At 43.8% G+C, this 16,259-nt stretch overlaps 2 protein-coding genes across 9 annotated transcripts in view; one reads left to right on the top strand and one right to left on the bottom strand.

Annotated features, from left to right (window-relative positions):
* The window catches only part of LOC309856505 (glycogenin-2-like), a 36,519-nt gene extending 25,066 nt beyond the window's left edge, over positions 1-11,453 (top strand). For 6 of the 8 annotated variants that reach the window (XM_082717787.1, XM_082717788.1, XM_082717786.1 and 3 more), the window contains exons 9-11: positions 6,225-6,329; positions 7,450-7,557; positions 10,086-11,453. In XM_082717787.1, the coding sequence (XP_082573913.1) occupies positions 6,225-6,329; positions 7,450-7,557; positions 10,086-10,247 (375 nt within the window). In that variant the 3' untranslated portion in view covers positions 10,248-11,453. The remainder of the gene's footprint in view (positions 1-6,224; positions 6,330-7,449; positions 7,558-10,085) is intronic. The other 2 variants (XM_082717792.1, XM_082717793.1) reach the window with 2 other exon arrangements.
* Positions 11,454-15,758: 4,305 nt separating this feature from the next.
* LOC309855839 (arylsulfatase D-like) overlaps positions 15,759-16,259 on the bottom strand; it is a 21,375-nt gene continuing 20,874 nt past the window's right edge. Inside the window, exon 10 of the mRNA XM_082716491.1 lies at positions 15,759-16,259. This exon is cut by the window's right edge and continues 658 nt beyond it. The gene's annotated coding sequence lies outside the window, so the exon portion shown is untranslated.

Raw genomic sequence — 16,259 nt, 5'->3', positions numbered from 1 at the left:
GGAGTGAAAAAAAAATTCCTAAATCCTAATCCGGATCCAGAAACTCACCCCCCAAAGACCTCTCATACCTGCCCAGTCACTAGGAAAGGCTATCCTGACCTTGACCCACACCACTCACTTGTGAGGGCTTTTGAGGTCCTTATGAATGGGATCCAACACTATGTACTTTTAGGTCTGGTGTCTTTGACTTGACATCTTTAGGAGATCCATTCATCTTATTGAGGGATTTGACAGTTCATTGATTCCATAGGCTGCATATTATCAAAGTGTAGGAAGGTATAATGTATTGTTTAATTCTAGAGGACACATTGCCGTATTGGGTAACATGAATAGCCCTGCTAGGAAGCCCTTATACATGCATCTTGTTGCGCTTGCTAAGTATTTTTGGAGAGGTTGTCCTTAATGGTGGGGTTGTTCGATCAGAGGGCACGCATGTGTATCCTTTTGCATTAATAGATTCAGCCAACGATTTTGCAAATGGTTGCTCCCCTAGTGGAGTCGGGGAGTCCTGATGGCTTGAGGTCTTCAGCTCTCTTCCAAAGCGCCAGTGAGCACATGGGGCATCTCCTCATGGTTTTACTTGGCATGTACGAGATGGCGTTGAGTTGACTTAAGCCAATTCTTAGGTAGGTGCTTATCAAGCTTTGACTCTTTGGGAGATGCTCGTTCAAATATTTTGAACGTTGTCTTTCTCCGGCGTTTCCTTTTTTTTTTTTAAGTTTGTCTTCACGATTTATATATATATTTCAGATACAAGCTCTTCTCAGTAGTACAGTATAAAGACGTTCTCCTACTCTGTTCCCTTCGGAATCCTCACACGGCATCCTTCAATGAATAGAAGTTCATAGTTTAGCCAGGATTTCATATTTCCTTGATGAGGACTATGTATTGTTTCCTCTTTAGGAAATCTGTCCCTAAATGAAGGTCCTGGAGATAATCACTTTGGTTGTCTCACAGAATTTTTATTGTTTCTCTCTTTTATAGGTAAGTGTATAATCCGTGGGAATGGATGTTAGGGAGTGAATGAGTTCGGGGTCAACATTCACAACTGTTACGTGGGGGTCTGTCATTAACAGATTACCCCATTAACAGCATGGGGTAATCAGCAACACCATTATTCCTCCGCCACCCCTGCTTTGTCATGTTTCCTTTTCCATATGTGGATGGATCCATTTCCAGATTTTCGATTCTTTCATTTTTGTTCCCTTTCTTGCACCAGTCACATACTGCCACAATTACCGAGGCTTTAAAGTCTCAATATATCATACAAGCCCTTCAACGTTTTTCTTTTTTCCCTACCTCTTCTACATTTCCTTTAAATTTCTGTACGAATATTAGGATCAGCTTTGCAGTGTCTTGAAAAACAAACAATCTTCTGGAATTTCGACTGGGATTGCGTTGAATCTATAGATGGGTTTTAGAAAGACTAATATCACCAAAGTTTTTAAGTTTTACACTCAATAGACTTAATGTATTTCTACTTTTGGATAATTATTAATTTCTCCCAATATGTTAATTTTTTAAGTAAAGTCCTTTGGTGCATTTTGCTAGACTTATTCCTGGTTTTTGGTGGGCTGTGAGGCTATGATGTGATATGTTATGATATGTCATTGTGAACACTAAGCTTCCATCTGGATTCTTCTGGTTATTCTATACATACCATTAGATCAACTGCAAGTCAGACACTGCCCAGTAATTTCTTAAAATGTTTATCACGCATGTAGTGTGTGATCTGGCCATTCCACGCCTACGTATTTTCTCAAGAGAAGTGAATGCTGATGTTCATATGAAAATAGCAGATTGATTTGCTTTTGGTTTTGTTTTTAAAGATTTTATTTATTTGAGAGAAAGAAAGCACGCACAAGCAGGGTGAGTCGCAGGCAGAGGGAGAAGCAGGCTCCCACACTGAGGAGGGAGCCTAACCCAGGGCTCGATGGTGGGACCCTGGGATCACAACCTGAGCCGAAGGCAGATGCTCAACTCACTGAGCCCCCCAGGAGCCCTACAGATTGATTGATCTGTAATAGCTCAAAATGGGACATAACTCAACTGTCCATCCAGAGGTCAAAGTATGAACAAAGTGTGGTCTATCCATACACTGGAAAACTACTCAGTAATGAAGATGAAAGAGCTTTTTAAAAAAATTTTTTAAATTACTTTTCAGTGTACTAGAATTCATTGTTTATGCACCACACCCAGTGCTCCATGCAATATGTGCCCTCCACAATAGCCACCACCAGGCTCACCCAACCTCCCACCCCTCCACCCCTTCAAAACCCTCAGATTGTTTTTCAGAGTCCACAGTCTCTCATGGTTCATCTCCCATGGTTCATCTCCAATTTCCCCCAACTCCCTTCTCCTCTCCATCTCCCCATGTCCTCCATGCTATTTGTTATGCTCCACATATAAGTGAAACCATGTGATAATGGACTCTCTCTGCTTGACTTATTTCACTCAGCATAATCTCTTCCAGTCCTGTCCATGTTGCTACAAAAGTTGGGTATTCGTCCTTTCTGATGGAGGCATCATACTCCGTAGTGTCTATGGACCACATCTTCCTTATCCATTCGTCCATTGAAGGGCATCTTGGTTCTTTCCACAGTTTGGCGACCGTGGCCATTGCTGCTATAAACACTGGAGTACAGACGGCCCTTCTTTTCACTACATCTGTATCCTTGGGGTAAATACCCAGGAATGGAATGGCAGGGTCATAGGGAAGTTTTGTTTTTAATTTCTTGAGGAATCTCCACACTGTTCTCCAAAGAGGCTGCACCAACTTGCATTCCCACCAACAGTGAAAGAGGGTTCCCCTTTCTCCACATCCCCTCCAACACATGTTGTTTCCTGTCTTGCTAATTTTGGCCATTCTAACTGGTGTAAGGTGGTATCTCAGTGTGGTTTTAATTTGAATCTTCCTGACGGCTAGTGATGATGAACATTTTTCATGTGTCTGATAGCCATTTGTATGTCTTCATTGGAGATGTGTCTGTTCATGTCTTCTGCCCATTTTTTGCTATGATTATGTGTTTTGTGTGTGTTGAGTTTGAGAATCTCTTTATAGATCCTGGATATCAGCCTTTGGTCTGTCCTGTCATTTGCAAATATCTTCTCCCATTTGGTGGGTTGACTCTTTGAAAAAAGAACTTTTGATCCAGGCAGCAAAGTTGCAAAGGATAACTATACCGAGTTGAAGAAGCCAGACAAAAGATAAAACATACCATGTGGTTCCATTCTGTAAAATTCTAAAAAAATGTAAAATAATGTACAGGGACCATTCTCTGGGGATGGTGGAGGAAGGAGAGAGAGATTATTGTGGAAACTTTTGGGGATGATAGGTGTTTACTCTCTTTGATTGTGTCAAAAATTTGCCAACAGGTACAGGTTAGTCCAATTGATAGTGTGGGAATGACACTGCAAAAAAGCTGTGAACAAAGCAAAACATTTAAAGTTACTATATATTCTTGGCCTCTCTTCCTGTTGTTATGAGATATTTCTACGTAAATTTATTGACTTAAAGCTTTGTTTTGGTTACTACTGACATGGTATGTCTTCTGCATATTTCCCGCCCCCCTTTCTGTGTTCTTATGTTTAAAATGTAACTCTTCAAGACGTTCAGAATGAGGTTTTTGTCTTCTTTTTATCTGAATACTTTTTTGCCTTATACCTGGGGGTAGTTTGTTGACATTTAGTGTAATTAATACTACATTTCTGTTTAAATCTGTTCCTTGGTTTGCTTTTCATGATCACCAATTTGAAAGATATTTCTCTCGCTTTTTAATCTTTCTTTGGATTGGTTAGTGTGTATTTACTTTTCCATTGTAACCTCTATTTCCATGTCAGTTTTGCATTATTTTGATTATTTTTTAAGTGGTTACTTGGAGATTTCAAATTTCATTCCTAACTTGGACATAATGTAATATACTTAGGACTTTTCTGCTTTGGGGAATAGAAGAACCCCAGAAGGCTTTCAAACTGTCCATTTCCCTCCACATTTTGTTCTCTTGTTGTCTATTTTCATTGTATACCTATTTTATAAAGTCCAAGTTCCCTTAGCTATATCATTTTATTTTCGTTCCCTATTTCATTCTATCAGTAATCACTGTCTTCTCCCCAAAGAACTTCCTTTATCATTTATTTTAACTCAAGTTTCCTGCTGAAAATCTCCCTCCTCCATTTGTATATCCAACAATTCCTTTATTTAACCTTCATGTGGGGCCATATTTTCCTGGAGGTAGAATTCTCACTTGGTAGTTCTTTTTACGAGGGCACTCGGATGATGTTTCTTAATCTTCTGACTGCCATTATTGCTCTGCAAATTAATCTTCCAGGCTCATGTGTATGTGTTTGAGGGTCATTTGTCTCTTTGCTCTGGCTGCTCTTAAGATTTCTGTCTTGGGCTTTGGTCATCTGTTTTATAATTATGGCTCTGGGTTTTTGATTCTTTATATTCCTTCTATGGGGAGTTTTTTTTTTTTTTTTACCCTGTTTTCCTTCTGCCCGTTCTCTCTCTCTCTCTCTCTCTCTCTCTGTATCCCTCTTTCTCTCCTTCCCTCTCCACACTCTCCTACCCTCTGTAATCCCAATTACATCTTCCGTATGACTTGTTACCACGTTTGCTCTATCCATGACTCCCTTCTCTATAGTCTTCTCCTACCTGTCTTTCCATGCTTCTTTCTACTGGCCTACTTTCCAGTTAACCGACCTTCTCTTTAATGGCGTTTAATCAGTTGTTAAACACACATCCTGAACACTTAATTTCATTTATTGAGTTTTTGACCCCAATAAACATCAAATACTTAATAGGGCAGTTTCCATACTTCATTGAAATTCTCCAACTTGTCCCTTTAAAGTGTTCCTTGTACTTGGTGATAGTCCATGTCTGATCAATCTTATATCTGGATTTCATGTGGATCTGTTCTTATGGTTTGATTTTGTTTTTCCTCTTGATCTTCATTCATTTGGTCTCATGTGGCTCTGTGCTAGTTGATTTTTGATACCACACAACACACTCCATATGGAAAAATTACAGAGATCACGGGGAGTTCTGTCATATTACCATCATCATCCAGAAAGCATTGCTTTTTCCCCCTGTTTTCTTTTTTCTTTTCTTCCCACTCCTCCCAGCAGGAAGTTTTCATAGAGGTGGTTTGCCCACACCCGGTCAGAAGTTGAGCTGGTGTGAAATTGGGCTTCTGTGTCTGTAAGAGCTGCACTATTTCCAGTCTTCCTTTTTAAGTGCATTCCGTCCTGAAAGCCTGTGGTGTTCCGAGGGTCCCTCCTGAATCCCTCATCATTTATAGGTTCCTCAGCTTCATTGTGTGGCTAAACTGTCTGCTCATAATCTTCCTACAGCTTCTTGGTTGCCTCAAAGAGGACTGGGCTGCCAGATGCATTTACTATTTTCCTATCACACGTGCAACCCACCCCGCCCACATGATTTTGCAGTGTGTTTGCAGGGACAGCTGGGAAATGTCTCAGTATTTTCTAGCCTCTGTGACAGACAGTCTTGCAGAAGCCTTTGGACCATTTATGGCCCCCAGCTGTGGGCACAAACTTGCTTCCTGACCACGAATTGCTTAGGCTTGCTGTATAACAAACAACCGCAAATAGGTAAAAATCTATCTCTGTGTCCCAATCAGCTGTGGTGCCAAAGGCATGTTGGGCTCCAGGCAGTCACCAGGGGGTGCAGGATCCTCCTGGAGTTCTGGTCCAGCTTCTTCTAGGGAATTCCTTGTCCACTGTGGCTCCCTGAGAGAAAGTTCGGCCTTCCTGCTGAAGCCAGTCATTGCACACCATGCATTATATTGTCTCCTTTGCTCCTGGCATGATCTTAGCTGTGGACCATCCTTAGAGGCACTGGGAAAACAGTCAGTCGAGTTGCTTTCTGGAAGGGTTTGTTTTCTTGTGGAACCCCAGTTGAAAGAGGTTGGATGGAACTTGTTCTTCACCTGACCTGTGAGGAAAGAGGGTAATAAAAGTATCCTGCGTCAGTGGACGTGACTCACATGGCATCCCAGTGGTGTGGGTGAGAAGTCATCGTGTGGCTCCACTTTGGTACAAGGAAGATGGGGACAGAAGAGCAGATGCAGGAATTGGTGAACCTGGAATCACTGGTTCCTTGTCACGCTGCTTTGTATCGCGGAGGCAAACAAAATAGATGGGATGTTTTCAGATATTTGCAAGACGTTTGTCCTAATTTCCTTTTCTTTCTTTCTTTATGACAGACGATAGGGTGGCCTGAACTTGAGACATCCGCTGGAGTGAGGTGTGACCCATTGTCGCCACCCTCCCCCCAATGTGCAGACTCCTCAGAGACCCAGACCTCCTCGGTACACCTCATTTACACTCCTTACGCACATCTGTGTCTCCTCCTGTTGTTCTCTTGGTGTGTCTTTGTCCATCGAATACCAAAGAAGACACCCCATGTTTTTTCTTCTTCATCCTTGATCTTTCTGAATGCTTTCCCGAACCTTGAACACATGTTGTGATTAGTCAGTCTATATAGGACCTGGGTATCTGTTCCAATTTCTGTTGGTCATTTGGTTAGTCCATTTTCCTTTAGGAAGAGTTAGAAATGACAAAGGTGTAACATCACCAGGACATATATTCTCCCTTAAAAATAATTTTTTTTTTTGGTAGGATTTTGGACCCATGTTTAATAGTAGTGTTGAAGGATTATGAGTCCTACCCCTATTTTTGCTAAATTTTCCCTCAGGATTCTGGACTTTTCTTACTGTGCCTCATGAGAAGATTGAACTCAGACTCTGCTGTGCTCATTGAGACACGAGCTTAGTAAAATGCTTCCATGGACCTTTGGTATAAACGATATAGTTTATAACCCTTGAGCAACACAGGGTTGAACTGCATGGGTCCACTTATACACCCATTTTTTTCGATAAATACAGTACGGTCCTATAAATGTGTTTTCACATCTTATGATTGACTCGATCACATTTTCTTTTCTCTAGCTTACGTTATTGTAAGAATACAGGCTATAATATATAGATTATGCAAATATATAGAATATGCAAAATATCTGTTGACTGACTTTTTAATGTTATTGGTAAGGCTTTTGGTCAACACTAGGCTATTTATGGTTTAGTTTCAGGAGAGTCAACAATTTTATGTGGATTTTCGACCGTGTGTGGGTCAATACACTTAACCCCACAATATTCAGGGGTGAATTGCCATTGAATCCTTGGCTGAAAAATTACCTTTGGTGCATCCCATAAAAACTTCCAGCCTGTCATCTTGTGTGAGAAATGGTGGGTGTGAGGGGAGAAGGTGGGAGGGGGGAGCTCCCCTTTCTAGTCTTTGTGGAAAGGGCCATTCGACAAGACACGTTCCTTTGATCTCATTTCTCCCTGGTGGAATTCTCAGTCCTTGTGGTTAAAACTGTAGTCGCCTGAAGCCGTCTGCAGACTAACGATGGAATGGTTATGTTTCTAGCAGCCCGCGGATAAAGCAGAAGGTGGCCCATCTGTGGAAATCTTGGAACCAAGCCAGGAGCCCCCTGTGGATGTCACCGGGGACCCCATTCCTCAGGATTCTTTGGAGGTGGTACCCTAATTATCTTGCCAGGCCCTCCTGCTGGATGCTGCCCACCATCACTGGGGCCGGCAGTCCTCACGCACCATCTGCTACCTCAAGGCCCAGCCTGACGTTGTCGAACTAAGCCTGCTGCTTCTCTCATTGCCTCTGACTCATCTGTTTCTCCTTTCCAGCATTTGCCTGGGGTGCTTGGTCACTTTCTTTGCCGTCCTGAATCATCACGGCCTTTGTCTCTTTAAACACTGTTCTGCAACAGTTAATTGACGGTCTGGGGCTTTGCTGTTCTTCCGTATGGTGGGCGAGCATTGGAATGATTGCTTAGTGAGCCAATGTCTCAAATGAAGAAGATAATGATGAAAAATCCGAGGGCGAACGTTTGGACTCAAATGGTGCATGCCATGCTTTCCCACCTCTTCCAGATGTCCCCGTCTTGAGTTTTCTTCCTTCCATGGATACATTGAATGAAAGCAATTGAAAAAAAACCAAATCCTTTTCGAACAGCGATTGAATGACACCTTTTGGTCTTTACGCAATAGTTAATATGGCTCTAGAGCTGGGCATTGGGTTCTGATGAAAGCTAGTATTGAATATGGGTCTGTTTGAGTGGCTATTAGCTGACTACTATAGCCTGAGGTGCTTATGCTCATGGTACATTTATGTCTCACAGTCCTGGGGGCCTGAAATCCAAGGTCAAGCTGAGATCTGCTTCGTGGTTCACAGACCTCCATCTTGTTGCTGTGTCCTCACACAGAGCAAGGGTCGAGGGAGCTCTCTGGGGTCCCTTTTATAAGGACACTAATCCCATTCATGGGGTCTCTACCCTCATGACCCAAAGGCTCCTCTCCTCATACCATCTTGTTGGGGATCGGTATGAATTTTGGGGGGATACAGATATTTAGTTTATAGGAATATTTGCAAGATGGCCCACTATATAATACATATTTTAGTTTGCACGACACCTTGACTAAAAGGTACTGCTGGAGAAAAGCAGTACCTCTGGTATTGCTAGAAAGTGGAGAAAATACTTTGTCTCCCTTTTCTTTTGTCCATGTAGTAAAGGCCAAATGCAGTATGTTGAACTTATCTCAGAGGTGTCCATGATAGGGTTTCCTCTGAAATGCTGCTGGTGGCATGGTGAACATATCCAGCTCCTACGGTAGGACTTTGAGGCTCTGTGGTTAGGGGGTAATGCGGTATGGGCGTGCTACTGGGCAGACATCATTTAACAGCTCAGCCATGTGGTGTGGTGGCTTTGGGATGGTTGGCGAGCTCATTACCTTCCCTAATCCATGAGGTGGAGATGGGGATGCCCACCTGGGAAGGCAGTAAGTGAGGGTAGGGTTAGACCCAGCACTGGTTTGGAAGAATCCATGATTGTGCCTGGCTTGTATAGGTTAGTGCCAGCCCTACTGTCAGGGTGGCTCCCAGCAAAATGGCACCGGTAACACTCCCACCTTCTGGGGCGATGAGTCTGCAGGGGATGCCTCCTGGTGAGGGGACCTTGTAAGCACCCAGGAGGCTGGCACTCCGTGACTTGTACATGTAATGGGGGCGAGGTGATGTTTCCTCTGTTGCGTGTCTCCACTCTACCGTGGATGACCCTCGCTATTTTGTATAATATCGTGTGTCAAAACATCAAAGGAGTTTATGGCTCCTGTTGATTCCAGAAAGTTTTAGTTCCTAGACGTACCCTGAGCCTGAATCCAAGGGCTCTTAGAGGAAAGAAGGACTAAGGTCTAATGGAAGACATTTTTTTTAAACTCTTTTCTTTTAAACTCAATTTTTTTTAAACATTTCTTTTTTAAACTCTAAATTTTTTTTTTTAAACTCTTGCTATTTTCTTGGCCAGTGGGACGGCTGTGTTTGAACACAACGTAATGGGAACAAGGGTAGAAAATTACTCGTACAGACTCTTCAAACACACTGTTGCAAATAATCAGAGTAGAAAGTCCCATATGCCCAGTGGCATCGAAATTCCGATTTAACCATCAGGCACGTGGTATCATCCCACCAACACACACAACATCTGGGGAACACCTGAGTGTCACCTGTAGCATCTGTGTGTGTGAGTGTGTGTGTGTGTGTGTGTGTATTTGCACATGTGTGTGTTTATATATTCTCTCATATTTTGGCTTTAAGAAGATTAAAATCTCTGCCATTCACAACCAGAAAACCACGGGTTATTATTTAAATGGCTTGGGCAGGCTGTCCAAACTACTGTAGGTTTTATTCTTATATGGCGAACGTTTTCCTGATGTCATGTAATTAGATTGTATATGGTGATAGAGAACATTGAGATTTCAGGCGTGTCAAAGCATTAAGTGGGTACAGGTGTGTGTGTAAAATGGATACACTGGTATTTTATAAGATTTCACAAAACGTGGCCGGGGAAAGCATCTTCTAAGAGTATGAATCTCAGCATGTACTGTGTTCCAAAGAACTGGGATTCCTTTGTAGAACCGCTTGCTAAGCCGGATGTTCTGTTATCCTGTGATGGCCCCAGAAACCATCTTCTGTCTGCTTGTCCTCCCTAGGTTGACCTGGCCATGTCTGTTTTCGAGATTTCCATCGAAGAGAAGGTCAAGGAGCTGAGTCCCGAGGAAGAAAGGAGAAAATGGGAGGAGGGACGCATCGATTACATGGGGAAAGATGCGTTCGCCCGCATCCAGGAGAAGTTGGACCGGTTTCTGCAGTAACTCCAGGGGTCATGTTGTGCTGTGTGTGGTTAGGCAGTGTTCTGTTGCATGGTCCCGCGAGCACAGACACCTCCAGGCCCTTTGGAGGGAACAGGTGTTCAACCATGTGCCTCTATTTATGGCTGACCAACTTGAGTGCCTCACAAAATAATGTAGACCATAAAAATCCCAGCTTAAAGCCCCCCCTACCCTCCTGCTCTGCTGATCCAAGCTATCCATGCCTTCTTGGCTTCCCTGAGATGTCATTCCTTCTCTGCAAATGGGATAAACTTCTGGTAGACCCTTATTCATGCTCTCTGGTCTTGCTTCAAGGAGTTCCAAGATGGTGCCTTGGGCAATGCTACCATCTCTATCCCACATAAGGTTGGACATCCCTGCAGATTCTCTTCTGCCCCTCAGCTAGTGACACCAGTATATGTATTCAGGACCTCAGGAAGCCTTGATGATGGAAAGTCCTTTCCCTGGGGACTAGGTAGACGTTCAGACATCTTGAGGGTGACTCTCGTGTAGACTTTGTGGAGCATGTCTGAGCAACACACAGCTGTTGTTTCTCTTCTGCAAAACCTGGTGTGACTGCCAAGAGCTGTTGGCGGATGCCCGACTTGAGAAATGCTGGTTGGAACATGGAAGGGAGATTCTGGCCACCATGGCAGATGGGGTGCCTTCTTGGTTGGAGAGAACCAACGGCTTACTCTGGGTGGTTCCAATGACACCTCACTCATATGACCAGGATCTGGAGAGGGTATTTGTGTAGAGGCGGATCTGTTTGCCGTCCATCACAATTGACTGTGCTCTGCTGGATATCACTACCTCAGTCCTAAATAACGAGTCAAGTCACCGTGTTCCTCAGACCATTTAAGCGCTGCTGTTTGGGAGAGAATTCTCAGTTTTATGAGACTGGATGCTTTATTCTATAGGAAATCCTCATCTTCAGAAGTATCCTAATTTTGTGAATTTATGCAGTGTGTTGGAACAGTTCTCAGTGTCACAGCTCGTGGCCACCTCCTAAAAGTGGGAACCACCATGCTGAAGAAAGGGAAATGTGATTTTTGTTTTTTCAAGTTAGAATGGTTTGTCTATCATGCACATACTGTGGAACATCAAAGGGTTTCCTACAGACAGGTTGGGACCACCTCGTGGTGGCTATGCTCTAATGTGGTGGGTGTGTTTGACTACTTTGACATCATGTCAAGCAGGTGAGCCCTTGGGTAGCCCTGGAGGAGTGCATGATGGTAGTTGTGGTGTGAGCTTTTTTGTAAGATGGGAGTTACAGAGGGGTTGTTTCCTTTATGTCTGGGTGGCTAATGGTCTGCTGTCATGGTTGGGATCACACATATGATACTTCTGGGGCTAAGTGAAGATACAGCCTTTATAGGGATTGAGTTGGGATAGTAGTCAACCATTAGAGTAACACTATGAACTTGTTCTGGGGAAAGACCAGGGGTGCTGGGTGCTGTGGTGTTGGGTTACGAAAAGCAGGAGCCCGAGTCTGACATACTTGAGGAGGAGGAGTCCAGGTGATGAATATTTGAGTCTGGTTCAGCTTCTGTGGGGGAAGAGAACTCCTGTTTCTGGACAGTAGTTCAATGGCTTAAGGTGTCTGTTCAACACAGACTTCTGTTATGCATTCTGGTCTATATCTTCTGATTTCAATGGATGCTAATGCACTTCAATTAAAATTATAAAACAGCAGCATGGTGTCCCTTCTGGTGTGTGTTTGCATGCATTCTGAGCCATCAGAATAATATTTTATATGTAGCAGAGGAAAGGGACATGGGTGTTTGTCCTACGGTAAATTAAAATCACCAACCCTTTTTTCAGAATTGCTAGTAGCTGTAAAATATGTAGAACTGTTTACTTCTCACTGTGTGAAATTCTCTAAGGTCTCTCCAGGGAAGCTACCCATTTCCTAGTATTGTTTTACAATGTTTCATATTCATTCATTCCATTCATCCGTCCTTTCATCCAATCACTCACCCACCCATCCTTCATCCACTTCTTCACCTATCATACCACTTTTCATCCATCTATCCAGCTGTCCACTCTTACATCCATCCGTCCATCCATCCATCATCCACACATCCATCCATCTGTCCATCTACACATCTATCCATCCATCCTCCATCCATCCATATATCCATCTATCTGTCCATCCACACATCCATCCATCCATCCATCCATCCATCCATCCATCCATCCACACATCCGTCCATCCATCCATCCATCCATCCATCCATCCATCCATCCATCCACACATCCATCCATCCATCCATCCATCCATCCATCCATCCACACATCCGTCCATCCATCCATCCATCCATCCATCCATCCACACATCCATCCATCCATCCATCCATCCATCCATCCATCCACACATCCATCCATCCATCCATCCATCCATCCATCCATCCATCCACACATCCATCCATCCATCCATCCATCCATCCATCCATCCATCCACACATCCGTCCATCCATCCATTCAACCATCCATCCATCCATCCATCCGTCCATCCATCCATCCATCCATCCACACATCCATCCATCCACACATCCATCTATCTGTCCCTCCACACATCCATCCATCCATCCATCCATCCATCCATCCATCCATCCCACAGTATTGAGTTCTCTGTAGGGCAGGCCCTGTGACATGTCCTTATGCAATGAGAGTTAAAACATTCTGCGAGTTTCTAAGTAACATCTGCCTAAGAGTAATAATAAGATGTTGTTCCCTAAACAGAGGCCAGTGCCAGAAACTGCTATGTAAGGTCAGGACTACACAGTTGTATAACTTGAGACCCCAAGAGATGTGATTTGAGGTGTACTATCACTAATATTTTGGTACATAAAAGGTGGTGTGTGTGTGTGTGTGTGTGTTTACATTTTATTGCTCTGGAAATATTTACCAATTATTTTGGGGCAGGAGGAAAGAAGCACCTGTAGAAGTAGTGTCTGTTCTGGGTGGGTGACATGTGTAGATGCAGAAGGACACAGTATAGTAGTATCACTTGATCCTATCTTGCTGAGGCCATTGTGCGGTATGGATGCACTTGAACAGCGGGGTGCTGGGGTGCTGATAAGCTTTCCCGTGGGATTGCAAACAAGTTGAAGCAGAACTGGGCTCCTTCCCCGGGGCCACTCCTGAGTAAAGAAACGCAGACCAATTATCCTTATACGTGCTTATTAGTGGTTCATATCTGCTTTAGTAAAATGACTGTACATCTTTTGCGCACTTCTTAGATAGCTTCTCTCCTTATTATGGAGTGGTAGTCATTTGGAAATACTTTTCTCCAGATCTGTGGCTTCTCTTTTCCTTTTCTTTAAGGTCCTCTTTGAAGCACACAAGTTTTGCATTTTGATAAACTCTCACTTACCGAGTTTCATAAAGTAGGTCAGGCTTTGACTGTCTTATCTTTAAAAATGTCTTCCTAACCCAAGAGGACAAAGATTTTGCAGAGTTGTTTTTTTATTTGTTTTTTTGTTTTTTTTTTTTTTTACATTTTACTTTTCTTTCTCTTCTTTTCTTTTCTTTCCTTTTCTTTTCTTTCTTTTTTAACATTTACATCTCTGGTGGATTTGGCATTCCATTTAAGTCCTGGTCAATTTAGCATTCATTCTTTAGCATGGTGTGAGAGGTTAAGGGTCTCACTGTGTGCTTTTCCTGTGAACAGCCCACTGTGCCCATGAATGCCCCGTCCGATGTTTAACTGGCTGATCTATGGGGCCAGCCAAAGCTGACCGTTTTCTTCAAAAATTTCCCTAGTTTGGATATTCAGGCGGACCCCTACACCCCTCAAAGCCTGGTCACGCTCACGCAGAGCATGCAGTAAAGACGTAGGAGAGGACGGCAGCCAGACACGGGAGCTGGCAGGCAGCCCTGGGGGTTCCGCGGTTGCCCCAAGCTCCCCATTTGGTGTGTCTGCTGACCCAGCACCAACCTCTTGTGGGAGGAAACTCCTGTTTCCAGCTGGCTTGGAGCAGACAGTGAAGGGGAGAGGTCTGTCTTGCCTCCGGGCACTTAGTTAAGCTACGGTGGGTCTAACTGGTTAGACCAGTTGTCAAGGTTTCACCCAAGTAAAGACAAAGAGCCCTGGAGATTAAGTAAGACTTGTTCAGTCTGGTTGTAAATCAGCCGGGCCATGCCCCAACCCCTGGAATGCATTCCGTTTATCATGGTCCTGGGGCTCTGTGCAGCGGCCTCCCACAGTGTTATCTGCAGGCAGCACCCCTGCTGGCCCAGCGTCTCCCCACTCTCTGCTGCAGGTCTGATTTTCTGACTCAGTTTTGCATTGAAATGTGTATATGTAAAGTCGCATGTTTGCAGTGTCTTGTGAGCTGGGAAAAAAAAGTTTCACTCAAAAAGACTCTGACTCGGAGAAGCAGACAAGATAGTCATAAAGGATGAAAGAACAAAGAGGAAGAAAGTTAAAAAAAAAAAAAAAAAAAGAAAAAAAAGCGCCCAAGAGGTTTCTTGCAGAAATTCCAGAGCCTTATAAGTCAGCTGGAACCTTTCCGTTTGCTAAATAAGCAATTTAGTTTGGCAATGATGTATAATTTAATTTGGCAACAATGTATCATTTAATTTGGCAATGATGTATCCTTTAATTTGGAAATGATGTATCATTTAATTTGGCAATGATGGTTCATTTAATTTGGAAATGATGTATCAAAAACCTTAGACAAGTCATTATAAAGGCCCATCTCACCTTTAGGCTGATGGGACCAACCCTGCCCCCTGAGGTGTATGCTCACTTCAAAGAGTCCATTTCTCAATTCCCAGGTGTTTCTATGGATGGAAACAGGAGTCCTGAGGTAAGGACATCTGCAGAATCCCCTTAATAGGGGCTGACTCAGCTGGGAAGAAGGCCCTTCTTCCCACAGCCTGGAATGGAAAGCCCTTCTTCCCACAGCCTGGAGCTGCTGCAGCCATCCTGAGGCCATGAGGCAAAGGACGGTAGAACTTGGAGTTGCAAGGAGGCTGCCAGCCTAGGGTCCCTCCGACAGAGAACACCCCCTTTCCCTGTTTATGGGATTAATTCCCAATGTCTGCTACTGGAAGCCCAAAGTAATTTCCAAGTAACAAGATGAGGACACAGGAACAGTGAATGTCATGTGTGGGGTTGAATTAGCCACTTGGGATCAGTGAATGCTCAAGACCAGCACAGAAATGTTTATCCCCATATGTCTGTCTGCCCTTTTGTAAGGCTGTTCACAGACCCAGTGAAACCCCAAGTAGGCTTCTAGATGAATGGGTACAAAAACTGGACCTTGGCACTGTGATAACCCCTAGCTTTAGAAGATCAGGACCGGGGGCATTATTGGGTGTCCATTGGGATGGTCTTATGCTATAGATGAGAAAGTTGAGACGCACTCCCCGCCCAGGACATGCTTCTGGAGAAATGGAAACACAACCTTACCTTCTCCGTGTGCTCGCTCTCCTGGGTACCCCATCGTAGTCCCGGCATTTGGGGGAGCTGTGCCTCTCCCCCTTAAAGATCCATTTCCCAGCTTTGTGGGGGTATAACAGACAAATACAATCGTATGTATTTATGGTTTACAGCGTGATGATTTGATATAGATACACATCATGAAACGACCACCCCAGTGAAGTGAACTAACACGCCCATCACCTTCGGTAGCGATCGGTTTCGGTGTGCACCGTGAAAACACCTAACATCTACTCTCTCCGCAGATGTGAAGGGTATGAGACAGTATTAGGAACTAGAATACTAGAATCACCGAGCTGAGACGTGTCCACAACACAGTCCTCTCCTAACCGGAAGCTCATGCCCTCTCCCCAGCTCCCCCAACGCCACGGTACCCACTCTTCCAAACTCTGCTGGTACCAGTTTTAATTTTTTTATTGTTAAGATTCCACGAATCAGTGAGATCGTGCAGTCTTTTTCAATCTATGTCTGGCTGATTGCTCTTGGCATAAAGTCCTAACGTCCTCCAGGTCCGTCTGCGTTGTTGCTCCTCATGGCCAAGTCATGTTGCATTGTGTGGATGG

The sequence above is a fragment of the Mustela nivalis genome, assembly GCF_964662115.1.
Source record: "Mustela nivalis genome assembly, chromosome: X".
NCBI classification, from domain to species: domain Eukaryota; kingdom Metazoa; phylum Chordata; class Mammalia; order Carnivora; family Mustelidae; genus Mustela; species Mustela nivalis.
The sequence above is the reverse complement of the archived record's forward strand: the minus strand, read 5'-3'. Positions and strand labels throughout refer to the sequence as shown.